A 24,161-nucleotide genomic window follows, 5' to 3' on the forward strand; every position below is an offset into this window, starting at 1 on the left:
GGAAAAACACCCGCAGGCCCAGTCAGCAGGCGAGGCTCTGCTTTGCCTTACAACTAGTGACAGCAAGGCAATTACCTACACGTGGACCGGCTCAGTCAGTTGGGCCGTACCTAGAATGGCACAAGAGCCCCCCAAAGGGAACTGGTGGAGGAGGGTGGTTGCCTCCAAGGTTGCACACAGATAGCAACATCAGCGTCGTCAAGCGGAGAGTACATGCTCCATCACAGAGCAATCAAGGGAAGGAGAGACGTAAGCAAGCAAAACTGTTCCACAGACATCGGCTTCATTTCAGCCTCAGACAAGGGTGGCCGCCTTTAACTGGTGAGGTCACAGCTGGACGTGGCCCTCGGGGACATCGGATGCACCCCAGTCAATCAGTTTTCTTCCACCCTTCATTTAGAAAGGTGAAAATTTAAGCAGAGTTTAGCATCAAGCGTGTCCAAGGGCTGAAAGAGAACTGCTGAGCTACCTCAGGCTGCTGCCAGGAAAGGGGAAGGGTCTTCCCATGGGGCCAAGACCGCTTTCGAAGGGCCTCTTATCCAGTACTACCACCCCGACAGAAGGACTGGGCCACTGAACCATTAGCCTCACATTCTGCTTCAGTGCCACAGTTCCACCAGAGCACGGCCCATCTTGAAGCCCTGTTTCAAGGGCCAGGCATTTCTTAAATACACAGACAAAATTAAATTTGAGGATTTTGTCAGTGTATCGATCTAGTTTATAGCATCCCTGGCAGCAGTCCATTCTGAATTTCAGCCTAGCACAACACCCCAGGGTCTTACTACTGCAGAGAACAATGCTGCTGCTTCGGAGAAGATCAGGTTTCTCAGCAGACAACACCTTCAAGTGCTGGAAGGGAAGGGAAGGGAAGGGAAGCAAAGCAGCATCGCCCATCCTGGTGAGGGCAACCCCTACCCTGGGATCCTCAGCTGCTGAAACAGATGGTCCTTGCAAGCCAAAGATTAGACACAGCCATGCAAGGGGGCAGCCAAGCAGGTAGAGCAGCAAGCCTTAATGTAGGTCAGGCAGAGGGATTTGCAAAGCTGCCAAGCAACCTAGATATCCCCCTCCTTGTTATTTTGCTGGAAAACACAAATCCTCAGGCTGCTCAGAAAAATCCCTTTTGCCCAATTGTGGCACCCGCTGCTAGCAAACAAGAGACTTGGCTCAGGCTCCAGCTGGAAGGAGGATGGGACCACAGCACTCCCACCTTTACACCAGGAGGTGCTTGTGGCCAGCCCCTGCTCTGGGGAGGAACCCCAAGGTCTTGTGGATGGAGGACAGTCCTGTGCTGTCAAACAGGCACCAGCTAGGAAAGAGGCAGTTCTGCTCATACCGAAAAACGCTGAGCAGTCAGAAGAGGCCAGCCACTAGAATGAATCCGATAAGGCACTTGCAGGATAGGAGGGGTGCAGGGCAAGGGGGCAGAATCACACCACCCCCAACGGCAGCCTGAACTGCTCTGCAGGAAGTCTGATAAGCAGGAAAGGCTGCCAAGTCAAAAGGCAGAAGTGTCCGTTTAACAATAAATTGGAAAAGCCAGGGAGATGCAGCTGCTCTGTCTCCCGGAAGGTTAAATGATGATCTTCCCCAAAGGGAAATGAAATACAGAGCAGGACTCTAGCACATTTGGACCTAGGCATAAACTAACAGCAGGCAGAGGGCACTACTGCAAAGAGCAACTCTGCAGATCTGGGACACTAGGGAAACCACCAACTTCAAAATCTGAAGTTAGAAATTTGAAGTTAGAAATAGGTAAGTTGCATGCGCCATCACGACACGTCCATGTCCATGTCCTGGACTGCTTGCTCCTGCCGCTTCCTGGTGCACACAACTGCCTTCTCCCAATTTCTGCTAAGAGGGAACCCTGCTCCCCAGCTGACATAAGCGGACCTCAGACTGCACGGTGAGTCAAGCCTCAACCCATCACAGACCAGACACTTGCCCTTTCACACTTGCTGCCCTGGATGGCCACAGCTGCCCCTATTAACTTTTAAAGTGGCAATTCTCTTACATTTAGGAGGAGGGAGCAACTGGCCCGATCCAGCCCTAGCACAGCATCTCTCTTCCAGTGGCTGTTGCTGGTGTCTACCTTACGTTTCTTTTTAGATTGTGAGCCCTTTGGGGACAGGGGATCATCTTATTTATGGATTTATTTTTCTATGTAAACCATTTTCGAGAAGTTTGGTTGAAGAGCGGTATAGACACATTCGCAGTAGAAGTAGTAGTAGTAGCGCAGCCAATTCTGGGAAGCTCTGGGGTGGCTTTCCAGCGCTCTCTAGGAAACCCACGCCCCAGGGTGAACTGCAGTGGTTCACTCCCTACGCTTTACAGACACTTCAGGAAAGCAGCATACTAGAACATATTGCCTTTACCAGAAAAATATGGCTTTTTAAAAGTTAGAATTATTTCCTTCACCTGCACTTTCCAGTCCCAACACTGACCAGGCACTGGAATGTTTATGTACAAGTTTAAACAGTATTTTGCTAATCTGCCCGTAAGCAAACAATCTCATTAATCACAGGATTTAGTGGCAGTTTAGAACGGCAACGTGCCTGACAAACAAGTTATACGGTTAACCCTATTAAAGCACTCGGGAGCGTCTGTCCAACAAAATCCAGTCCAAAGCAGAATCAATACACTTAACATTTATAAACTATCACCCCCATCTTCCAGAAAACAGAGAGATAAAAATGTAAGATAAGACTGAAGGGCCTTGAGCACCACACTCATCAGCCGCGGTCGTGCCTTCCCAGTCTTACTGCCTGCTCCTCACTCCCTGCAGCTCATATGTGGCAAAGGGGAGGTTTTCCCTTCCACAGACAACAGCAGCTGGGGAAGGGGGGGTTAACCCTCATGCATCTCCAGAGGAAGCTTAAATGAACCACCACCCCACACACACCATCTGTAGGAAGGCATGCTTCAATAGAAGAGACATATTGTAAAAGCATGACTGGTGAGGAAGAGCAGCAGCGCCCCTTTGGAAACCAAACCCAAGTGCCCCCCCCGCTTGTTAGGACAAGTTGCTACTTCCCACAAATAAGTTTGTCAAGCACTTATGGGCTTTTAGGGTATTCAATGTCACTTTGACCCAATTAAATCCCAAGGAGGATCAAGAATGGTTGCACTTTTGGATGCTGAGGGAGATGGGCAGAAAGAAGTTATGTTTAGAAGGGGACTCGAGTTGAAAGATCTCAATGTGACCAAAAAGGTCTTGAGCATTAGAGGAGGGGTGAAGTTACATCCAAACCATCTTTAACGTGACGCTCACATGAAGAAGGCCTTTCACAATGTAGGCAACCTGGAACCCAGGGATTAGGAGAAGCTACCCAACGAAACATAAACGACTATTATCTTTAATACCAAAGGATGCCACTGTATGTGTGACACTGGAGATACAAGGAGACAGGTATTGAAGAGCACGCTGCTCCTGACAAATTTGGGGCAAGAGCTGAAGTCTTGTCTGTAGCTAACAGGGAAAGTGTTGAAGTAGGCAGAATGCAGCTGCCTGAAACAGCTGACAAAGACACTGAGGTTAAAGCCATCTTGTCTTGCAAAAAAGCAGCCCAGAATCTTTTCAAGTCGTCTGGGTGTCAGGCTCAGCTTTCGAAACACTCATTCAATGGACTCCTTGCTGGAAAAGCTGTGGGGGGCTTCACTCCCAAGAACCACCTCGCAAGCCCACCAAGCGACAGAAAAGCCAAGCACTGCACCATGAGCCTCTTCTTCCTCTGGATTCAGGTCAGGTGAAGAACACAGCCTGAGCAAACAAGTTGGCATTCTGTCAGCAGCAGCTTGTCCTAACAACCAAAGGTTGGGCCTCTCTCTCCCGCCCGAGAGCCACGCTGCCTGCAGGCTGGCCATTTGTCAGGTAGAGCTGCGCTGTTAACAGTGCAGCTGTACTCGACAAAAAATCCAGGCAGCCTGGCTCTTGGGCAGGAGCGAGAGAGAGAGAGAGAACCTGAGCTGCCCCAGAGAAGCAGAGGCAGCTGTGCCTCCTTTGCCCCCACCCCGTCCCACTCCTTAGGACAAATCACTACTGCATTCTGTGTGAGAGCTGTCACTGCGGGTGGGGGGGGGCAGATGTCAGGAAAATGCCTGAAACTGTGGCCCAAAGAACACAGAGCTGCCTGACAGACACCCAAGAAAGAGTCCGCCTGCTACAGTTCCTGCTGGTGGCAAAGGTTCAGCTTTGCCACTCCCACAGACTTGCTTCTTCAACGGCACATCTCCAAGCAGCTTTCAGAAGAAGGAACCTACCAAAGCACCTACAAGATGCATCGCCACAGCCCTTTGCAGTAGAGCTCTAGTAGATCTTAACACTCTCTAAACAGATCAGACTGTGTTTATATGAGAAACTCTGCATGTGTTAAGGAGGATGCAAAATATTTCAAGAAAGCCTCCCACCCAGGGAAAGATAGACTAAAATAATGAGAAACACAGACAGATTTAGAAGGCCCACCTGTTGGTAGCAGGACTGTCAACTCACAGCTCTTGGGCGAGGCGTGCGGGGGGGGAGGCTGCCCACCAATCGCTGCTAGATGAACTTCTTCAGTGATATTTCTGTATTTACATTTATGATAAAAAATTGCCAATCCATTTACATGTTTCAAGAAGTGTAAACTCCACCCTGCCTGCTGCAGGCAGATCCTAAGCAAAGTGACACCTGAAGACATTCTCAGCCACTGAGCAGCAACTGACTATTCATCTGGTCCTCTAACAGCCAGCATCCACTAAAGATGTCAAACAATGCTTAAACCACTGGCTGACCCACATCTCGTGAAGAAACTTTCAGAATAGAAACCTAAGGTGTTTGGGGTTTTTTACACAGAGAGAGTTTTGTTTTGATCAGCTTGGAAAGACAAGATCACATCCTATTATCATCTTACCCAACTTGAGCAATTCCACAATTCTATCGGTCTGGAAGCAAACCATGGCCACCTAAAAACAAGGCAGGGTTTTCTGCAATGGGGTGGGGGAGAGATGGGAATGCCTGAGAGTCCCTTGTAGTCGCATGCCTTGGAAAGGACTGTGTGGCATGAAGTTAACACACTCTCATCCCCACATGATACAGGGAGGTTTCAGGAGTGGAAGGCAGGCTGGCCTCCTTCCTTTCCCATTCTCCAGAAACTCCCTCTCTTCCCACAGATGCTTGCTTTAAGAACATAAAAACAGCCCTGATGGCCCAAGGACCATCTAGACCAGCACCCTGTTTCACACAGTGGCCCACCAGAAGCCCACAGGGAGGAGCTGCTAGCTTGACAGCAAGTACGCCCCAAACCTGAACACTTTAGCATTTTATGGCAGAGCAGGGAAAGGAGAGAGGGAAAGGGAAAGGAAATCCATGGTCCTGGCCACTCTGCTATCACTTCCCGTTTCCACACCCGCAAACAGGGCCACAAGGCTCCTGTTCCAGACCGGCTGAAGCATTCCTGTCCCAGGAGTGGGGGAACACTGCAGCAGATCCCCACTTGCATTTACTATATTGTTATTCTACCACTCCTCCAAGGAGGAGGAGGCAGCACAGAAGGTGCTCTGCAAGGTGGGCTAGCCTGAGAAAGAATGACTGGCTCAAAGTCACCCAGTGATCTTTAGGGCCGAGTGTGGATTGGATTCTGATCTCCTACTTCCAACTTTCTAACCACATCATCATATCTTACCACAAGTTATGGCATCTAACCCCTGGGCCTAGGAGTGTAATAAACGACAGCAGAGGATGATGGGCATTGTAGTTCAGCGACAGATGGAGTGCCACAGTTGCCTACCCCTGCTGTAGGGCGCAGCTCCTCAGGTATTCTTCAGAAGCAGGTGCACCCAAAACCATGCAGAGACCTCTACACCTCCTGGCTAAGGTAGCATCTACCAAGACACTTCTGCATTTCCACCCAGGGCTTTTTGGATCTCAAGCAGGCACTAGTTTGCTAGGCCACATCTCTCTGCACAGCTGGCAAAAGCCTGCAGGGCTTTACCTCTCCATACAGACGGAACTCAGAGCTACCATTTACATGAAGTACCAAACGTGGGTCCTTGCATCACAGCTGGTAGTTGAGAAGTCAACCTCTCCTCTACTTAAAGCACTGTGTACCCAGAACTTTATGCCCTCCTATGCCAAGAACAGTCGATCCAACAAGAGGCATTTTCAGTATTATGGAGCATGCAGATGAAAGCGAGTGTTCAAAACCCTCTATCAAAACCCTCATGTCAGCTTCTTTGGGTCCCGATGAAGAACTCAGTGCTGTACACGCACTAGCATGGAGATGATGAGCCCTTCTTTTATACAGTTGGGGAGAGGGCCATAGCTCAGTGGAAGAGGGTCTGCTTTGCAGACAGAAGGTCCCAGGTTCAGCCCAAGTAGGGCTGGGAGAGACCCCTGTCTGAAACCCTGCCAAATGGAATAGGCAATATTGGGCAAGATGGACCAAGGGTCTAACTCAGTAGAAGGCAACTCCCTATGTTCCTGGTCCACTAGGCTGACACCATGCAACCGAATGAAAGTCAGGGAATGCCAGCTGAGAAGCCCTGGTTCTTTCCAAATGACCACAGGAATGCATGGGTTTGGAAATTCATAGGAAGCTGCCATATACTGAGTCAGACCTTAGGTCCATCTAGCTCAGTATTGTCTCCACAGACTGGCAGCGGCTTCTCCAAGGTTGCAGACAGGAATCTCTCTCAGCCCTATCTTGGAGAAGCCAGCAAGGGAACCTGAAACCTTCTGCTCTTCCCAGAGCGGCTCCATCCCCTGAGGGGAATATCTTACAGTGCTCACACTTCTAGTCTCCCATCCAAATGCAACCAGAGCAAACCCTGCTTAGCTAAGGGGAAAAGTCATGCTTACATAAGAAGAGTCCTGCTGGATCAGGCCCAAGGAGGCCCATCTAGTCCAGCATCCTGTTTCGCACAGTGGCCCACCAGATGCCTCTGGGGAGCTCACAGGCAGGAGTTGAGGGCAGGCCCTCTCTCCTGCTGATACTCCCCTGCAACTGGTCTTCAGAGGCCTTTGAGGCTGCAGGTGGCCTATAGCCCTCCAACTAGCAGCCATTGATAAGCGTGGTTTGCTTGCTAGCACAAGACCTGTTCTGCTCTCCCCGTGCACCAAATGTGGAAGTAACCCATGCATTTCAGTTATTCGTTTTAGGTGTCCTGACACTAGCCCACTGTGCTTACAGTCCCAGGTCCAGCACAGTGCGCTACAGCATCTCCAGGTAGGGCTGGAAAGGCCCATCCAAAACCTCGGAGTGCCGCTGCCAGTCAGGCCAGAGGCCCAACTCAGTAGACAGCAGCTTGCCATGCACCCCAGTAGTGCCAAAGGGCTGGGCTACAGATGCTTCCCGGCAGCCCAAGGGAGCGCCGCTCAACTGGCCCCCATCACCTTGCTGCCCCTGCTGGGGCGGGGTGGGCCTCCAGAGGCGCTCTGGGGGCTCCTGTGGTTGGCCACCTGGAGATTCACCCCATGCAAGCATGCCTGCGGCCATCTGGAGGGAAGCAGGAGCATGCGGCCGTGGCAGGGCGACTTGGCCTGGCGCCTCCGCCCCGTGGTCCTGGGAGGTGGGCAGCTGCTGCCTGCTGGGCGCCCCTAGCAGCTCACCGGGGCGCTGGCGGGCCGAGGCCCTACCTGGAGATGCTGCCAGCCAGCCAGCCAGGCGCCTTCTGCCCGCAGGAGGCGGCGGCGGGGCTCACCTTGAACTCGCGGCTGTGCTGCGGGGTGTATTCCAGCGTCCAGAGGGCCCGCACCAGCTGCGCCAGCTGCTCCGTCACCTCCCCGCCACCGCGGGTCTCCGACGTGCAGCAGCGGTTGTCCAGCAGCAGGCCCGGCTCGCCGGCCGAGAGCGGGGGCGGCGGCGGCGGGGCCTCCTCCTCCTCCTCCTCCTCGCCCAGCGGGGCCTCCTCCCGCAGCGACTCCTGGGCCGGGCCTGCTGCGGCCGCGCCTCCTCCGGGGCCGCCGCCGCCGCCGCGGTACTGCTCGAGGGCCAGGTACTCGGCGAAGAGCTCGGTGTTGCTGAGGCACTGCAGGACGGCGTTCATGAAGCAGGTGTTGCCGTGGTTGCGCAGCCCCGCCACGCCGGGCACGGCCGGGCAGGAGACCGAGGAGCAGCCGGCAGCCGGAGGCCCGGCGGGCAGCAGCAGGCCCGGCGGCGGCGGCGGCGGCGAAGGGGCGGCGGCGGGGGCAGCAGCAGCGGGCGGCGGCGGCGAGGGGGCGGCCTCGGGGGCAGGCCTCGGGGGCGGGGGCGGCTCGGGCTCCGGGCTGGGCTGGAAGCAGCGGCCCAGGCTGTGGTGGTGGTGCTGCTGCTGCTGCTCGGAGGAGCTGAGGTGCGAGAGGGTGGAGAGGGTCTTCAGCACGCGGCTCATGAAGCCGCCCAGCGCGCGCGGCCCCGAGGAGGAGGCGGAGGCCGGAGGAGGCGGCGAGGAGGAGCAGGAGGCCGCTGCCGCCGCCGGGGAGCCCCCGCCGCGGCGCCCGCGGAAGAGCAGCCGCTTGCTGAAGGAGCGCTTCTCCTTGCACGACGACGACGAGGAGGCCGCCGCCGCCGCCCCGGGAGAGGCGCCCCGCGGAGAAGGGGAGGAGGCGGGCGGCGGCAGCGCCACCACCACCGCCGCGGCCGGGGAGCCGCTCGCCCGGCCCGACATGACTGCGGCGGCGGCGAGCAGGAGGGCGGCGTCTCCTGCGGCTGAGGCTTCGCCGCCCGCCCGGGGCCTAGCGGCGCATCCTCCTCAACCCGCGGCTGCTGCTGCTCCGCCTGCCCCGCGCCGGTCCGTCTCCTCACCGGCTCGCCATGGCCGAGCGGCGGCTGCGGCGTTGCTGCTGAGGAGGCGGCGGTGGCGGGGCGGAGCTCGCGCGGACAGGGCGGCCGCGCTCGAAGCCGGCGGCGCCATCTTGAACGAGGGCAGCCGCTCCTGAGGTCTCTCTGGCCCGTCGCCGCGGCGGCGGCCATCTTAGGTCCGGGCAGAGGCCTCCCCTTGCGCGGCCTGGAGGGGCGGCGAATAGCGCAGAGGGGGCGGGGCGAGGAGGCCCCCCCCCGCCTCGCGGCCCCGCAGCCCTTCCCGCCAAAACCGCACGGCTGGGGGAGGGGTTCCTTGGCTGAGGGGGCGCCCCAGTGCCCTGTCAGGACGGTGTCGCGGCTCACAGTTCTTTATTATTATTATTATTATTTTGTGTTTATTGAAAATATTTCCGTACCGCCCAGAACGTGCGTCTCTGGGCGGTAAAGTCATTTAAACCATCAAATCAATTAACAGTTAAAACCTGCTGCTCCGTTTCTGTCCCCTCCTCGACCATCCCGTCTGGCTGCGTTTTTCTCCCTCCTCACCTTTTCCAGCTTCGGCCTTCCGGTCTCCAGCCGCACCTCTTGCCGGCATCTTCTCCCATTTTCAGAGTGAACTTGAGCATGAAACTCATCCACTTCCTCTCCTTCTGCGTCAGTCGTTGGGGCAGAGACTTGAAGAACCGCCATGTTGAAGGGTGGTTGTCCACGGAATCTCATCGATATTTGTCGGCCAAAGACGGTTGTATTTATCTCTCTATCCTTCCTGACGACGAAAGCAACACCCTTCCTTCTTTGTTGCTCCTGTCCGGAGCAGGGAGCGATTTCCTGACTGAAGGTGTCCCGTTCCAGTCCATTCCAGTCCACTGATGCCCGAGATGTCCATCTGTAGTAGACTCGTTTCATCTTTCCTAGTGTGGAGGTTTCCCACCTTCTTGCTTCCCACATTCCCATTGTAATTCTGTCTTTGCAGCTTGGGATTTTCTTTCCCGGCATGGCAACATCAGCTGCTAGAGGTCCAAAAGGTTTTCGCCTGACCGCCTCATAAACACCACCAATACTGATTGCTGGACATTGCACATCTTCTTCTCCCCAGTGATGTTCCTCATGGATAGTCTCCTGCCCTTCCCCGAAGAAACAGGGCCTGCACAGCAAGGAGGCGGCAGCAAAACCAGACACCTCCTAAGGGTTCTTCTTCTCAGCACAGCAGGCAGTACCGTTAAGCAGCAGCACAAACCCAACCCCACTGGCAGCATCCCTTCCCTGGCAGCCCCACCAACTTGAGGCGGCAGCAGCAGCAGCAGTAACAGGTGCATGAACAGAAGGAAGAGGATCCACCTGAGTTGAAAGCAATGGAAGGGGAGGGACTGTCCTTGCCTAATGGGACGAGTGACAGCAGCACTGACGCTCTTGCTCATGGCTGACTGCTCTGACTGGCAGCAACAGCAGCAGCAGCAGCAGCTCCCCAGGTTTCAGACCAAGTCCAGATGATGTCATCATGTAATCTAACGCTGACCAGGATGCAATCAGCCATGAACTCCCTGCCCTCCTTCCTCCAGGATGATCCTTCATCACATGCTCTTCCCGGGACACACCTGGCCAGCACTCAAGATGCTGCTGCTGAGCCTGGAAGCAGAGGAGGAGGAGAGCTGGCCTTGTGGTAGTGAGCGGCATGACTGGTCCCCTTTGCTAAGCAGGGTCCACCCTGGTTGCATATGGAAGGGAGACGAGAAGTGTGGAGAAGTGTGAGCACTGGAAGATCTTCCCCTTATTAGGGGATGGAGCCGCATCTCTGGGAAGAGCATCTGGGTGCCAAGTCCTCTCCCTGGCAGCATCTCCAAGACAGGGGGGCTGAGAGAGACTCCTGCCTGGACCTTGGAGAAGCCGCTGCCAGTCTGTGAAGACACTCCTGAGCTAGATGGACCAAGGCTCTGGCGCAGTAGATGGCCGCCTCCTCTGTTCCTATGAAGCAGCCGCTGCCTCTCTTGGGGCCTGCCTCTTTCTCACCACATTTCGCCAGGAAGGGCGCTCAGCCAAGGCCTGAGATCACCATCCCCAAAGAAAGCTGGGACCCCCGTTCGGCTGGCAGCGTCCATATTTGATGCGGAGGAGGAGAAGGGCTCGCCTGGACAAGGCCAAGGGGCTGGGATCTCCTGGCTGGGGAGGAAGCCGCTGGGAGGAGGGGGCCCCTGCCGCCTCTCTGTGGCCGCTGGTGCCAGGGCAGGGAGGCGGGCAGGCGGCGGCAGCAGCAGCAGCAGCAACCGCCCCCACGGTGGCCACGGATGGGCACCCGAGAGAAGAAGCCGAGAAGGGCCGGCGCGCCCCTGGCGGGGGGCTGCTGCCTTGGAGACGGCCACCCATAGCCGGTGGGGGGCATGAGCCGCAGCTGGGATGCCGAGGAGGAGCTGCGAAGAAGAGGGGCGCAAGGCCCTCGCGGGCTTCCCCGCCGAAAGACTCCTCCTCGCAAAGGGGAAAGCAGCTCTTCTAGCGGCGGGCGCGAGAGAGCCGAGGCTGCTGCCTCCGTCGGGGCGGGGTGGGCTGCCTGCCCGCCCGCCCGCCATAGCCACGGGGGTCGGGAGCGGGATGCCGCCCTGGGCCGCGGCAGGCGCGCGGGTGGCCGGCAGGGGGCGCCTGGCGACTGGGAGCCGCCGCTGTGTTGCAACCGGAGCCCCGGCCGGGAGGCGGGGCGGGCGGGCGGGCGCCCCAGGAAGAAGAGCCGCAGTCCGGCCAGCAGCAGAGGAGCGCGCCGGCTGCGGTCCAGTGGCACCCGCTGTCTGCTCTCCGCCGCCGGCCTCATGCAGCCCCAGCCGGCTCTGAGCGGCGCCCCCGCAGCAGGTGAGACGCCAGCGGCTGTGGCAGGCGGGCCGCCCGCGAGAGCGCGATCTGCCGGCGGCGCGGCTGCCCGGGGGGTGAGGCGGGAGCCTGGAGGGCGAGGAGAGAGCCGCCGCGGTTCCTCTGGGGCGGCGGGCGGGCCCCTCCAGATGGGCGGCGGCGGCGGCCAGTCAAGCAAAGACCCCGCCGCGGCAGCGGGCAGGCGAGGAGGGGCAGTGGCCGCGAGCCCAGCCCGGAGCCCCCTGGCCCGGCGATGCCCCGCGAATTGCTCTCCCTCCCTGCCCGGTGCGGGAGCGCAGCGGCTGGTGGGCGGCAGCAGAGGCGCTTCCTGGCGGCGGGCTTGGAGCCTTGGCGGCTTCTGGGGGTGGCCCGCCTGCCTGTCGCCTCCTGCGCTGCTCCTGTCCCGAGAGAGCGTCCTTCGCTGGGAACGGATGCGCTGCGCTTCCCGTCGAATCCTCCTCCTCCTCCAGCGGGACTTCTGCTGGCTGGGGTGGGCCGGGGGGAGATGACGTTTGGGTGCCCTCCCCTCCCCTCCTCCTTTGCCAGAACGCAGCCGAGCTGTCCAGACAAGCGCTTCCCGGCTCGATCCGTTTTGGTCTCGGCTTTGGGGCGACTGTCCGTGGGAGGCATGTTTGCGGCCAGGCAGAGACCGGGAAGGCCCCCAGCGCGGGCACGGCTGTTCCTTGGCCTGCCGGCCTGCGGCTTGCCGTCTTGGCCTCCCACCCCCGCTGCAGCCTGACAGCCGGAGGGGCGCCGGCCGGGGGTCTCCCCGCAGGCATGCTCGCTACGCCTGCTTAATTCGGGGCCAGCAGGACGGAGGCACCTCGCAAAGTGCCTCCTCGGAGCAAATCCCGCTGAGAACTTTTCCCTGGGCGAAAAATACGCACAAACGGTAGTAATCGCGGGCGCGCGATAGAAATCCTCACTGCCTTGGTGCTCCTCGGTTCTGAGGTAAGGGGATCCAGCGCGAAGAGGCCGGCCAGCAGCCTCGGAATCTCAGGCAGTCCCGAAAGAAACAGGGCTTGCTCGGGACTGGGAGGGAGCAGGACAGTCCGACCTTGGCACAGGGAACCCGGGAGGGAATCCAGCCCGTATCTGTGGCTGGATTGGGAGTCCCGGTGGTTAAACCGGTTTGAGACTTCAACACACACACACACACACCCCTCACACCCGCTCTCTGTGTGCTCTGCCTCCCCGCCCCCCAGCTGCTGCCCCGCTCAGCATGGCACCTGCCAAGAAGATCAGGGCCAAGATCAAGAAGACCCTGCCCGTGACCGGCCCCCAGGCGCCCACCCTGCGAGAGCTGATGCGCTGGTACTGCATGAACACCAACACCCACGGCTGCCGGCGCATCATCGTCTCGCGCGGCCGCCTGCGCCGCCTGCTCTGGATCCTGCTGACTCTGACCGCCGTCGGGCTGATTGTGGGCTACTGCGTGCAGCTGGTCAGGAACTACTACATGGCCTCCGTCTCTGTCACCGTCCAGTTCCACAAGCTCCCCTTCCCAGCCGTCACCATCTGCAACATCAACCCCTACAAGTGAGTTGGTGGACTGATGTCAGCTGCCCTGATTGCTCTCTGGGCCCATAGCTGGATGGATGTGGCACATTTCCAAGGGCATTGGTCAGTTCCAATGGTCCCCACTGTGCCGTGACGGGGACCCCTCCCGTGAAGTTGTGATCTGGGTCTTCCTGACTCCCAGCTGACACCACTCTGAGCCACTAACTCCCAAATGCAACCTGGAAGCAAGCTTTCAGGTTACACAAAACTCTTCTTCTGACACAGAGATTTAAAGAGGGGGAAATCAGAAATTAAAAAAAGGAAAGGACATTCCTAGGCTGATGCTAACAAGGTAAAGCTGAGAGTTTTCTGAAACAGGAGCAGAATTTTTTTTTTAACTAGGAATTGACTGAGGCTGCTATCTTATGCACACTTATGAAATCTTATGCACACTCATTGAACACAGTGAGACTTCTGAGTAAACAGGCAAAGGATTACTTTCAGAAACTACCTGCCCTTGATGGAGGCATCACATACACACACACACACACCAGTACAAGGCGTGCAGTTAATTACTTTGGTTTTTATTATCTGAGAAGGCTATAGAGTATTTCTAGAGCATCCCTGCCATGTTCCTATAAGGGGCCCATATTACAGACCAAGTTAGAACTCTTTATTAATGGCATTTCCCCCACCATCTTCAAGTCAGCCATTGTGGCTGGGGATGATAGGGGTTGTAGTCCCCTGTTCTGACTGGCCGTGGCTCTCTGGGGTCTCAGGCTGAGAGAGCTTCCTGCGGCCTGCCAGCTGAGAGGCTTCTTAGCTGGAGACGGCAAGGTTCGGGCCAGGGTCCCTATGCGTGGCAAGCACGAGCTCCATGGCTGAGCACGGGCCTGGCCTCGTCCTCCTGCAGGTACTCCGCCATCAAGGAGCATCTGAAGGAACTGGACAGGGAGACCATGGAAGCCCTGCGGATGCTGTACAACTTCACGGGAAGCAGCCCCAGGGAGCGCCGCGAGGCCGGGAGCCCAGAGGACCGGAAGTTCCTGAAGCATTTCCCCCTGATGAAGCTGGAGGACCCCCGTCGGAAGACTGCGCACGACATCATGACGGGCCACAAGCGGCGGGTCGCGGACATCGTCCCGGCGGGTGCCAGCATGGTGACCGTCAAGAACCCTGAGGACATTGTCGGCTTCCAGCTGGTGAGGCTTTTTCTCGTGGCCGCCTGGGAGAGAAGGGAGCCCCTCCCTGCCCCTGCTGGGGCTCATGGCGAGCCCCAGAGCTAAGGGGGCAGGGAGGGTGTGTCTTGGGCAGAGAGAGGGAGCTCTGAAGGAGGGCAGGGGGCACTCGGCAGCCACCCTGTCCTCATGGGCCTTCCCGCCCCACCGTGCACAGCAGGACCCTGGAGGGGTCTTGAGCTCTTGGGCCCCGCCCTGCCCCTCACCTGAGCTTGGGTTTCCCAGCATGCCTTGCATGCAGAATCAGAGGCACCCGGCTTGGGCAAAGAGCCGTGAACCAGCCCGGAGCTGCTTGGTCCATCTAGCTCCGGATCGTCTGCTCTGGGGGACAGCGGGGTCTTTTCTGGCCCCCGCACTACCTGCCCTCCTTTACCTGGAGCTGGCCAGCACCTGGGGCCTTCTGCGTGCAGGACCCCCGGGCCCTGCCTCTGGGCTGCCTCCCCGCTGCCGTGGCCCAGACCCACTCCAGGGCCCTCTGGCTCCCCATCCCGAAGCCCGCCTTCCTGTTGCCTCTTTCCAGTGCGACGCCCACAACAAGAGCGACTGTGCCCTCTACACGTTCAGCTCGGGCGTCAATGCCATCCAGGAGTGGTACAAGCTGCACTACATGAACATCCTGGCCCAGATTGACGCCGAGGAGAAAGTGAACATGAGCTACTCGGCCGAGGAGCTGCTGCTGAGCTGCTTCTTTGACGGCCTCTCTTGCGACTCCAGGTCAGCCTCGGGGGCGGGGGGGGCGCCTGGCTCTTCCCAGCAGACGGTCCGGGGGGGGGGCGCGATTGGTGGTGTGGCTTGGGGCCACCCGGAAGTCTCTCAGCCTTCCTTGGCTGGCCCACTCCGGACGGGCCGGAAGGCAAAAGCCACTGAGATGGCCAGCCAGGCTCACCAGGAAAGAGCCACTGCTTGGTGGGGAAGCTCAGGCAGCGTGAGAGACGGGCTCGCCCACCCGGGGATGGGGAGGGGAGCCTGGCTTGGGAGCTGCTGCTGCTGCTGCTGCTGCTGCTGCTCCTGTGTGAGCGAAGAACAAGGCTGGAGGCGCCCGCAGTGATGCCGTGCTGGGCAGTGGCTGGGGCAGCAGTGGGCTTTTCCTCCTCCCTCGCTCAAGACCCCCCCGCCCCGGATGTCCTTGCTGGCCGGGAGGGAGCCCGGCTCCAGCCCTCTCCCAGCCGCTGCTCCGCACCCCCATCCCTCCTGCTGCTGGGAGTCTTCTCCCCCACAACGGTAACTGTGTGGACTGTGCTGAATGCATGTTGGCAGGCAATAGATCTCCCGCATTCACGGTTGGCTGCTGGCTGGAGCGAAGGTGAGTTTAGCTGCTCTGCGGGGTCTCTGGGGCCCCCACCCCCAGGGCTCTGCCGCTGAGCAGGCAGAGAGCAACTTGGACACATCCTCAAGCTTTCGCCACCGGGGAGCGGGCACTACCCCCAAGGGCAGGGCAAGCTGCACTGCCTCTGCGTGTTTGGGAGGAGGTCCCAGGGAGGCACTCGGGATGTTTCTGCGTGGCACCCTGGACTGGGGTCACGTTTTCATGGCACACACAGCCAGAGCCCTGAAGGTGGGAAAGTGCCCCCCCCACCAGAATCCCCCACCCTAAAGCACGTGCTGGGCACCGTTCCGTGGAAAGGACCCCTCTGGCTGGCCTGGGCTGGGAGCTGAGCTGTCCAAAGGGCCCACCCACAGGCCTGCGCTTGGGATCGAGGCCCCGTCCTGGCGCTCCCTCTGAGCACCCCCAGAGTGTCTGTTCCCACCACCCGGCTGCGCATGGCTGGCGACCCCAAACACTCAGCAGCCGGCGTCCTTCTCGGGGTGGGGCCAGGCTGTGCCACATATGACCTTAAGAGAAGAGGACCAGGAAGGAGTCGCTTCTTGCGGGCTCCACTTCCTCGTCCATTCTGCAAAGATCTGGGCATCACTCTGGTCGTTGCGAAATGGCGTCCTCCTCAGTTGGGAAGCTGAGCAACGTTGCCAGAGATTCTAGGGCGCAGGTCTAGTTCGTCAGGGTGCCCTTGAGGGGGCTGGCTTGCGTTGGGTGCTTGCAGAGTTTGCGTAAGACGGGCGGGGAGTGCCCTTGCGAAGCCATGCCTGACGGAGTCTGTTTGGCTTCTGTTAGGAACTTCACCTCCTTCCATCACCCGCTGCATGGAAACTGCTACACTTTCAACAGCAAGCAAGACGGGAAGATCCTGAGCACGTCCACAGGAGGCAGCGAGAACGGTAAGGAGGAGGCTCGGCAGCGGATGGCTCTTCCCAGCTGGCTTGGAGGCCGCGGGCATGGAACTTGACCCGGCCAGTTCTGCAGGCCCTTCCCAGAGTGCTGGCTGAAGGCCATGCCTGCCCCTCGGGGCCAGCGCTCTTTTCCCACCGGGACGTGTTTCTGCCCGGGTTTTTCCATTGAGATTCTGCCCTGGCCTGATGCTGCCAGAGGCCAAGGGCGAGGAACGCTCTGGCGGCTTGAGTGAAGCCGAGGGGCTCTTTCCGGCCTCGCTCCTTCCCTGCATCAGCCGCTGGGGCAGGAGATGTTCCCTGGCATTGCCAGCTGCCGCCTAATCAAGCAGTTGGCGACTGGCAGCCAGACCTGGCCCGGGAGGGGACCCTCTCCGGCTCCCTGGCCAAGCGTCCTCTCCTCTTCGTGCATGCTTCAGTGACACCCATTCGAGACAGACCAAAGGGAGTCCTTCTGCACACAGCCCATAATTAACGAGCTGGAACCGGCTCCCACAGGGTGTGGTGATGGCGGCAGCCTTCAGTGGCTTCAAGAGGGCTTGGCAATCTTCCTGGGCCAGCAACAGCTACTAATCATGAGGGCGAAAGAGAGCCTCCATGCACAGAGGCAGGGGGGAGAGAAGAAAGGCAGAGAGAGGAGGGCGCAGGGGGTAGGAAGAGGGGGACTCGGCCGCCACCCCCCAGCCTGCTGCCAAGCGGGGCCCCGGGCTCTCTTCCAGCCCTTGGGCGGGCCCTTCTCCGGGCAGAGCGCAGGGCTTCTTGCTCTCCGCCTCCCTGCTGGTGTGGTCCGTTTCCAAGCCCCAGAAGGCCTTGGCGGCTGCTGCTGCTGCTGCCGCCCCCTGGAGCTCCCTCCCCACCTTGGCTCCACCCCACTTACAAAGCGACAAACTGCCCGGAGGACTCGGGCTGGTTTCTCAAGAACCGGCAGACTCGGAAAGGCCCCACCTTGAGGGACGGCCCTTGGTGGCCACGCCGGAGGCCCCATTGGTTCCCACTGCAGGGTTCAGGGCCTCGCAGCCGTGTCTCCGTTAGACCCCCTGAGTCCGGCAGCCTGAGTCGGCCCTGTGAGGTGGGCTGGTTGGTCCTGGCTCTTAGGTGGACCCTCGTCCCGTTCACAGGAGCAGGGGCCGTGCAGTCCAAGGAGGGCTTGTGCCACCCCGGCTGAGAGGGGGCCCCACTCCGCTCCCCTGGGGCCTTCTCTGCCTCCCCTCCCTGCCTCCAGGCTGACCTCACCCCGAGCCCCTTTCCCTCCGCAGGGCTGCAGGTGATCCTGTATATCGACGAAGCGGACTACAACCCCTTCCTGGTGACGTCCACAGGGGCGAAGATTGTGGTCCATGACCAGGACGAATACCCCTTCATCGAAGACATCGGCACCGAGATCGAGACGGCGACAGCCACCTCCATCGGCATGCACTTTGTGAGTGGCCCCGTCGGCCGAGGGCTCCCCAGGGTGCTCCGCCCGTGGACTCTCATTCCGGGGGCAGAGCAGAAGCAGCAGCTCATCCTCACGGGCTGGGGGGGGGGGCTCCAAAGGAGGCACAGCTGCCTTCGCTTCCCAGCAGCAGCCCGGGGGGCTCCTCTTTTTCTTGCCCCGCCCGAGAGCCTCACTGCTTGCAGGCTGGCTATTCGTCCGGTAGAGCTGCGCTGTTGGCTGTGCAGCTGTGCCTGTTGAATGGCCAACCTGCAGACAGCACACAGCTCTCAGGCTGGGCTGGGAGAGCGAGAGGAGCAACCCGGACTGCTGCCTCCCTTGGCACCCCCCACCCCTCCACCTGCGGCTCATCAGGATAGAGTCCCTGCTGGTTCAGAGGGGCAGCTCAGCCCCCCTCCGAGAGGCCCTCGAGCGACTCCTGTCTCCAGCATGTTCTGGGGGGGGGGGGTTTGCCTCGGGGTGAAGGCCGGGGGTGCCTGCCAAGAAGCCCTCAGCAGGACTGTCCGTTCCATACAGCCTGCATGTGGAGGGCTTGCCTTTCGAGGGACCATCGAGACTTTGAGGAAAGGCCCCTTGCTCCTCCGTGGCAGGGAGGGGGGAGCCGCAGGGGGGGCGCAAGGGCCCACGCACTGATCCATGTCCTTGCTGCTCTGCCAGCCTCCCCAATGCCCCCAGCGCCACCTTTCACGTGTGCAGCCGCTCCGGAGGGGGCACGGGCTGGACCCACCAGTGCTCTGTAGGGCAGCATGTGGGGCAGGGGGCGTCAGCCTGTGGGAAAGCTGGCTTGGGAGGGGCGGCCTGGAGCCCAGCAGGAGAGGGGGCAGGCCTCAGCCCTGCTGCCACATAAGCAGCCCCCTCCCCATGACCTGACGCAAGGGCTCTCCCCACTTCCGTCCCGCAGACCAAGTCCAGGCGCCTCAGCAAGCCGTACAGCAACTGCACAGAGACGGGCGAAGACATCCCTGTCAGGAACCTCTACAACAAGACCTACTCCTTGCAGGTGAGTCTCCTGGGGGGCTGGGGGGGGCCGCTGCAGGCAAGCAGGAAGCCCCCCTCCCCTCCTGCTTGGAGCCCCGGCTGAGCTGGGCCAGGAGCACTGGGGGGCCTTGGGGCAGAAGGGGAGGCCGCCCCCCGCCCCGGCCAACCCCTCTGCTGCCCGCCTCTCCCTTGCAGATCTGCCTCCACTCCTGCTTCCAGACCTACATGGTGGACAAGTGCGGCTGTGCCCAGTATGCCCAGCCCCTGCCTCCTGGCGCCCAGTTCTGCAACTACAAGAAGAACCCCAACTGGAGTGAGTCTCCTCTCTGGGCCGCCTCCAGGCCTCCGGATCTGGGTCAAAGCTGGGCCCCACCCCCACGGATTTGGAGCACCCGAGCCGGAAGATGCCCCTCCTGCCTGCTCCTGGCTCTGCTGGGTCTTTGCCCCTGGAGCTGTTCTTCGGGAGCTCCCTGGCCCAACTGCCCCCCCCTGCCCATAGCTGACCCCTCGCCAGGTGCCCCTGCCAGGTGCCGGGGCGGACTCCTTGCTGCAGCAGCCAGTCCTGAGACTGCATGCAGAGTTCCAAGGAGGAGGACTCCCCCTTTTCCTTCCTGGGGGTGGTCTCCCGCGTGGCTGGGAGGCAGGGCTGGAGCCGCTCTCCCCACCGTTCCCCTCCTCCCCCCAGCCCAGCCCAGCCTCTTCAAGAGCTGAGCCTTGCCTCTTCTGCACGGTCTGCTGGGTTTGGCTCCTCCCAGGCTGCTGCTCCAGCCCAGGCCCGCCAGTGCCGCCGAGGGTCCTGGGGAGGGGTGTCCTGCCCCCGCCCGGCACTGACGGGGCGCCTCTCTGCTCTCCCTCCGTGCAGTGTACTGCTACTACAAGCTGCACGAGCAGTTCGTCAAGGAGGAGCTGGGCTGCCAACAGACGTGCAAAGAAGCCTGCAGGTCAGTCAGTGCCAGCCAGAACTCCACCGGGGCCCGGGGCCCCCCCTCCCGCTCGGCCACAGCACTGCTGGGGCTCCTCATGCTCACGCCCCCCCGTTAGTTCTCTCCAGGCAGCTGTTCCAAGCGGCCGGCGGGGGCTTCTTCCCAGGGCCTCCCTCAGCAACCTTCGAGAGCTGAGCTTGCCGGATCCTGGAGAGTGATTCCATGGATCTGGGGCAGGTTGCAGCCATCTTTCAGGGACACAGCAGGCCCGAGGCGGGGGGGGGGGCGCTAAACGAGACACAGCTGCCTAACCTTGATGGCGCCTGTTCCCCCACCCCACGGCCCTACCTGATGAATGGCCAGCCTGCAGGCAGCACGGCTCTCGTTAACGGAGGGGAGGGGGGGAGGAAGCGGTGCAGTCGGGCTGCCCGGAGCCAGAAGCAGCTGCACCTCGTTTGGCGCCCGCCTGGCTCATGAGGACGCGCGGCTGCAGGGCAGGCCTGGGAGCCCCTGGACCTCTCTGGCCGTGCCCACTGCCTGCCTGCCTGCCTGCCTGCCTTCCTGTCTCCTCAGCATGAAGGAGTGGACGCTCACCACCAGCCTCGCTCAGTGGCCATCGACAGCCTCCGAGGTGAGTGTCCCTCTGTTCCCGCTGGCCTGCCTTCCCCGTCCCTTTGCCCGGGCTGTGCCCCACAACACCCCCCGCGGTCCTGCTCCGGCACCAGGAGGCAGCGAGACTCCGGGGCCAGGCCAGGCCCCCAACAGGCACGTGCTGCACAAGGGGTCCCTGGCGGGGGCCTCTTCCTCTCCAAGACAAAGGGTGGGTCAGGGGAAGAGCCGAGGGGCGGCTGAAGGCCTGGGGGCTCCAGAGGGCAGGGGCGCTTGGAGGCCTCCCCGGCCAGGAGGGTGCCCAAAGGCAGTGTGTGTGGCGGGGCGGGGCGGGGGGCGGCATCCAGAGAGGTCTGCACAGCTGATGGTGGCGCTTTTCTCCCTTCCAAGAAATGGATGCTCCGAGTTCTCTCCTGGGACAAAGGAAGGAAAAGCAACAGGAGGCTGAACAAGTACGTCGCGTGGGAAACGGGGGCTGCCCGTCTGTCCTTGGGGGAGTCCTGTTGCTGAGCCCGCCCGGACTGCCGGCTGGTTCCTCCGCCTGCCCCCGCCCTTTACGAAATCCTGAGGCAGCCCCGCTCCCCCCCCTCCCCCCGCCACCCACACCCCTGCTCACCCCTCTCTCCACAGGACAGACTTGGCCAACCTCGTGGTGTTCTACAAAGACCTGAACGAGAGGTTTATCTCGGAGAACCCGGCCAACGACGTGAGTGTTGCCTCTGGGCCAAGGCCCTTTCCGGCCCTGCGTGTGGGGAGCCAGGCTGGGCGGGCTGAGATGGGCGCAGGATGCCAAGGACCCTAACCCTTTCTGGGTGTCCTGGGGCGGGAGAGGGCTTAGAGGGCTGCAGCATGTTCCCCAACCGTCCCCGGACAGGGGAGTCCGGCTCGTTGAGGGATGCAAGCAAGGCTGGGGGTCTCCCAGGCCTCTGTGACCCCCGCTTGCAGCCGAACCCCCAGAGAACCCTCGCCCTCATTGTTCAGGCCAAGGGCTAGCAGGGGAATGATCAGGCCTGCTCACGGCCGAGGGCAGGGTCAGGCGCCCGTCGGTCGTCTGCAGAGGCCCCCCCCCCGCATTGGCATGGCCGTGTGTCGTGGCATGGCGTGACCCATCGCTCCGTGGCAATGCCATGTGGGCCTTGGGGGGGCTCCAGGCCCCCTCCCCAGCAGAGGCATCTCGGGCAGCAGGGCTGGCCAAGGGCCCCTCTCTGCCAGAGGCCCAGCGCGATGCTCCGGCCACCCTGAGCAGCAGGAACAGCCTCTGCCCTCCTCTGCCGGCCCCCTTTCTCCTCCTGCAGGCCCCCTGTGGGCCACACCCCCAGACTATCCCCCCCCCCGCCCTCCGCCCCGGCCCAGCACAGCCAAGCTCAGGCTCAGGCGGCGGCTTCCTCTCCTGCCAGGTCGTCAGCCTGCTCTCCAACTTTGGCGGCCAGCTGGGCCTGTGGATGAGCTGCTCCGTGGTCTGCGTCCTGGAGATCGTGGAGGTCTTCTTCCTGGACACCCTCAGCATCATCCTGCGCCGTCGCTGGCAGAAGGCCAAGAGGTGGTGGGGGGGCCGGAGCGGGGGGCAAGGCCAGGGGGGTGCGGGGGCCCCCCCGGACGACACCAGCGGGGGGCAGGGCCACGACAACCCCACTTGCGTCCCAGACGACGACGACGACGACCTGCCGACCTTCAACACCGCCATGCGGCTGCCGCTGCCCCCCGCAGAGAAGCTGCCCCCCAGGACTCCTCCGCCCAACTACAGCACGCTGCACCTGCAGAGCACCTTCTCCGAGCAGCTGGGGGACACCCAGGAGGGCAGGGGCCAGTGACGCCCGCAGAGGAGCTGCTGGGCCTTCTGGCCGGCTCCTGCCTGCGCTGGCTGCGTGCCCTGGAGAGAGAGGGGGGCGGTGCCCGGCCAGCACCCTGCAAGGCCCACCCCCTGGGGGGCTGCTGTGCTGATGGAGAACTGCCCCACAGGCGGGGCCGAGGAGGGCTCTGCTGGACACTTGCCATGCGACGCGGGGCCCTCTTCTCTCTTCTTCGGAACCGGACTTGACTTCACCGCCGAGGCAGGCGGGAGGGGGTTTGAATAAAAGCTTGGCGTGGACCTGCTGCCTGTGGGCCTGGGGCTCTTCCTTCCTCGGGCATCTGGCGGGGGGGGGAGGATCCCTCTGCCCCTGAGGGCAGGGAGGGGGGTCCCAGCAGGAGCCCGGCTGCAGCCATGCCTGCTCCTGAGCCGCTCCCGGGGCCAAGCTGCCTCCTCCCCTCCAGCCAAGCCATCCCCTGACCTGGCAAGCCAGCAGAAAGCAGGGCAGCCCCTCTGCTCGGGGGGGGGGACTACGGCTGGCCGGCCCGGAGGAGCCTCCCCTCCAGGGGGTGGTGCTTCTGCCAGCTCCTTCCCGCCCGCCTGCCCCCCCCCCACGCCCTCCCCGGCCCTTCCCAGGCTTGATTCCGCTCTCGATGGAGCCAGCTGGGCCCCCGGAGTCGTCGCAGGCGCCCCTGGGTGCAGCCAGGCCCACTCGCTGGGGGAGGAGACTGGCCGGCCAGGCTGCAGGCGGCTGCTCCGTTGCCTCCCAGGCCGGGCGCTGCCCAGCAACCCTGGATGGGTGGCCAAGTGTCCCCTCCCAGGCGGGGAAGTGGGGAGAGGCTCTTGCTTCCGGGAACGGGAGGAAAGGCCGCCTGGGGCTTTGCCGCTTGGCTTTCGCCACTGATGAGCTCGGCATTTCCCTCTAAGTCCCCCCCCTCCAGGGTGCTCTCCTCCAAAGGGGCCAGAGCCCGAGGCAGGGGGCTCAGCCCAGCGGGGGGGCCTGGAGAGCCAATGGCCCGGCCCCGGCCTGCTCTCCTTGTTCCAAAGCGTGGCGTGTGACCCTCCTGGGGAGCTGCTCAGGGCTGGCGCTGGGCGCGTCTTGCTTCAGGCAGGGCTGGCCCGCTGCGGCTGCTGCCCTATTGTGGGCTGCGCTTGCCCAAGGCGTGGGGCGTCCCGGGCTGTTTGTTTCCCAGCAGCCGCCTCTCCTGGCAAGGCAGGTGATCGATGGCCCAGAGGGTGCGACGCAGGGCCACCCACCGGCAGAGCCAGCCTTGGCCGCGGCTCCTTCCCCGGCCAGCCTGCCCGTTCCCCAGCTCTGCCCCAGAGCGCCTAAGATGCCAGGAGCCCCCCCCCCACGCAGGGAAGCGCCTGCTTCCCCCCCCCCCATCCAGGCTGCCTGCACACTGGTGTGGCCAGTGGCCTCCTTCGGGAGTTCTTCCCGCCCAAGCATACTAACATTCGGGGTCAATATCCTCTAGAAGGGCCTCTGGAGCTGCCGAGTGGAGTTGGGCCTCCATTCACTCTTAGGTGCTGGTGTCTTAAGTAAAGCAAAGCACGCTGTCTGTGGTCTGCAGCTCTACCTGGTGAATGGCCAACCTGCAAGCAGTGAGGCTCTCAGGCAGGAGGGGGGGAAAGAGAGGAGCCACCCAAGCGGCTGCCGGGAAGCAGAGGCAGCTGCACCTCCTTGCCTCTGGCGTTAGGCCACCCCCCACCCCCATTGCCCCCAAGATCAGTGGGAGATGCCTCCTCCTCACTTGCTGCCCGCCCGCTTTGAGGGCTCCCTCCGTGCATCGTCCCTCCGGAGATGGGCCGCAGCCTCAGCCGGAAACTCTCCTCTGGCTGCTGGGGATCCTACAAGACTTTCTGGTCTGGGCTGGC

General features: G+C 61.3%; 2 protein-coding genes across 4 annotated transcripts in view; one reads left to right on the top strand and one right to left on the bottom strand.

Annotated features, from left to right (window-relative positions):
- Positions 1-8,934, bottom strand: part of USP31 (ubiquitin specific peptidase 31) — a 32,214-nt gene extending 23,280 nt beyond the window's left edge. Inside the window, exon 1 of the mRNA XM_053276277.1 lies at positions 7,678-8,934. Within this exon, the coding sequence (XP_053132252.1) occupies positions 7,678-8,622 (945 nt within the window). The 5' untranslated portion in view covers positions 8,623-8,934. The remainder of the gene's footprint in view (positions 1-7,677) is intronic.
- Positions 8,244-22,445, top strand: SCNN1G (sodium channel epithelial 1 subunit gamma). Of its 3 annotated transcripts, none has more exons than XM_053276281.1 (13): positions 8,244-8,307; positions 12,794-13,127; positions 14,002-14,290; positions 14,847-15,040; positions 16,437-16,540; positions 17,806-17,969; positions 18,886-18,984; positions 19,158-19,275; positions 19,825-19,903; positions 20,459-20,516; positions 20,885-20,946; positions 21,125-21,200; positions 21,892-22,445. In XM_053276281.1, exons 2-13 carry the CDS (start codon positions 12,811-12,813, stop codon positions 22,303-22,305), a joined length of 1,974 nt encoding a protein of 657 aa, XP_053132256.1. In that variant the 5' UTR covers positions 8,244-8,307; positions 12,794-12,810; the 3' UTR covers positions 22,306-22,445. The 3 variants fall into 3 exon arrangements, with proteins under 3 accessions (XP_053132256.1, XP_053132253.1, XP_053132254.1); XM_053276278.1 differs by lacking the exon at positions 8,244-8,307 and adding an exon at positions 8,925-11,591; XM_053276279.1 differs by lacking the exon at positions 8,244-8,307 and adding an exon at positions 11,814-12,539.
- The last annotated feature ends 1,716 nt before the right edge of the window (positions 22,446-24,161 follow it).

The sequence above is a fragment of the Hemicordylus capensis genome, chromosome 13 (assembly GCF_027244095.1).
Source record: "Hemicordylus capensis ecotype Gifberg chromosome 13, rHemCap1.1.pri, whole genome shotgun sequence".
NCBI classification, from domain to species: domain Eukaryota; kingdom Metazoa; phylum Chordata; class Lepidosauria; order Squamata; family Cordylidae; genus Hemicordylus; species Hemicordylus capensis.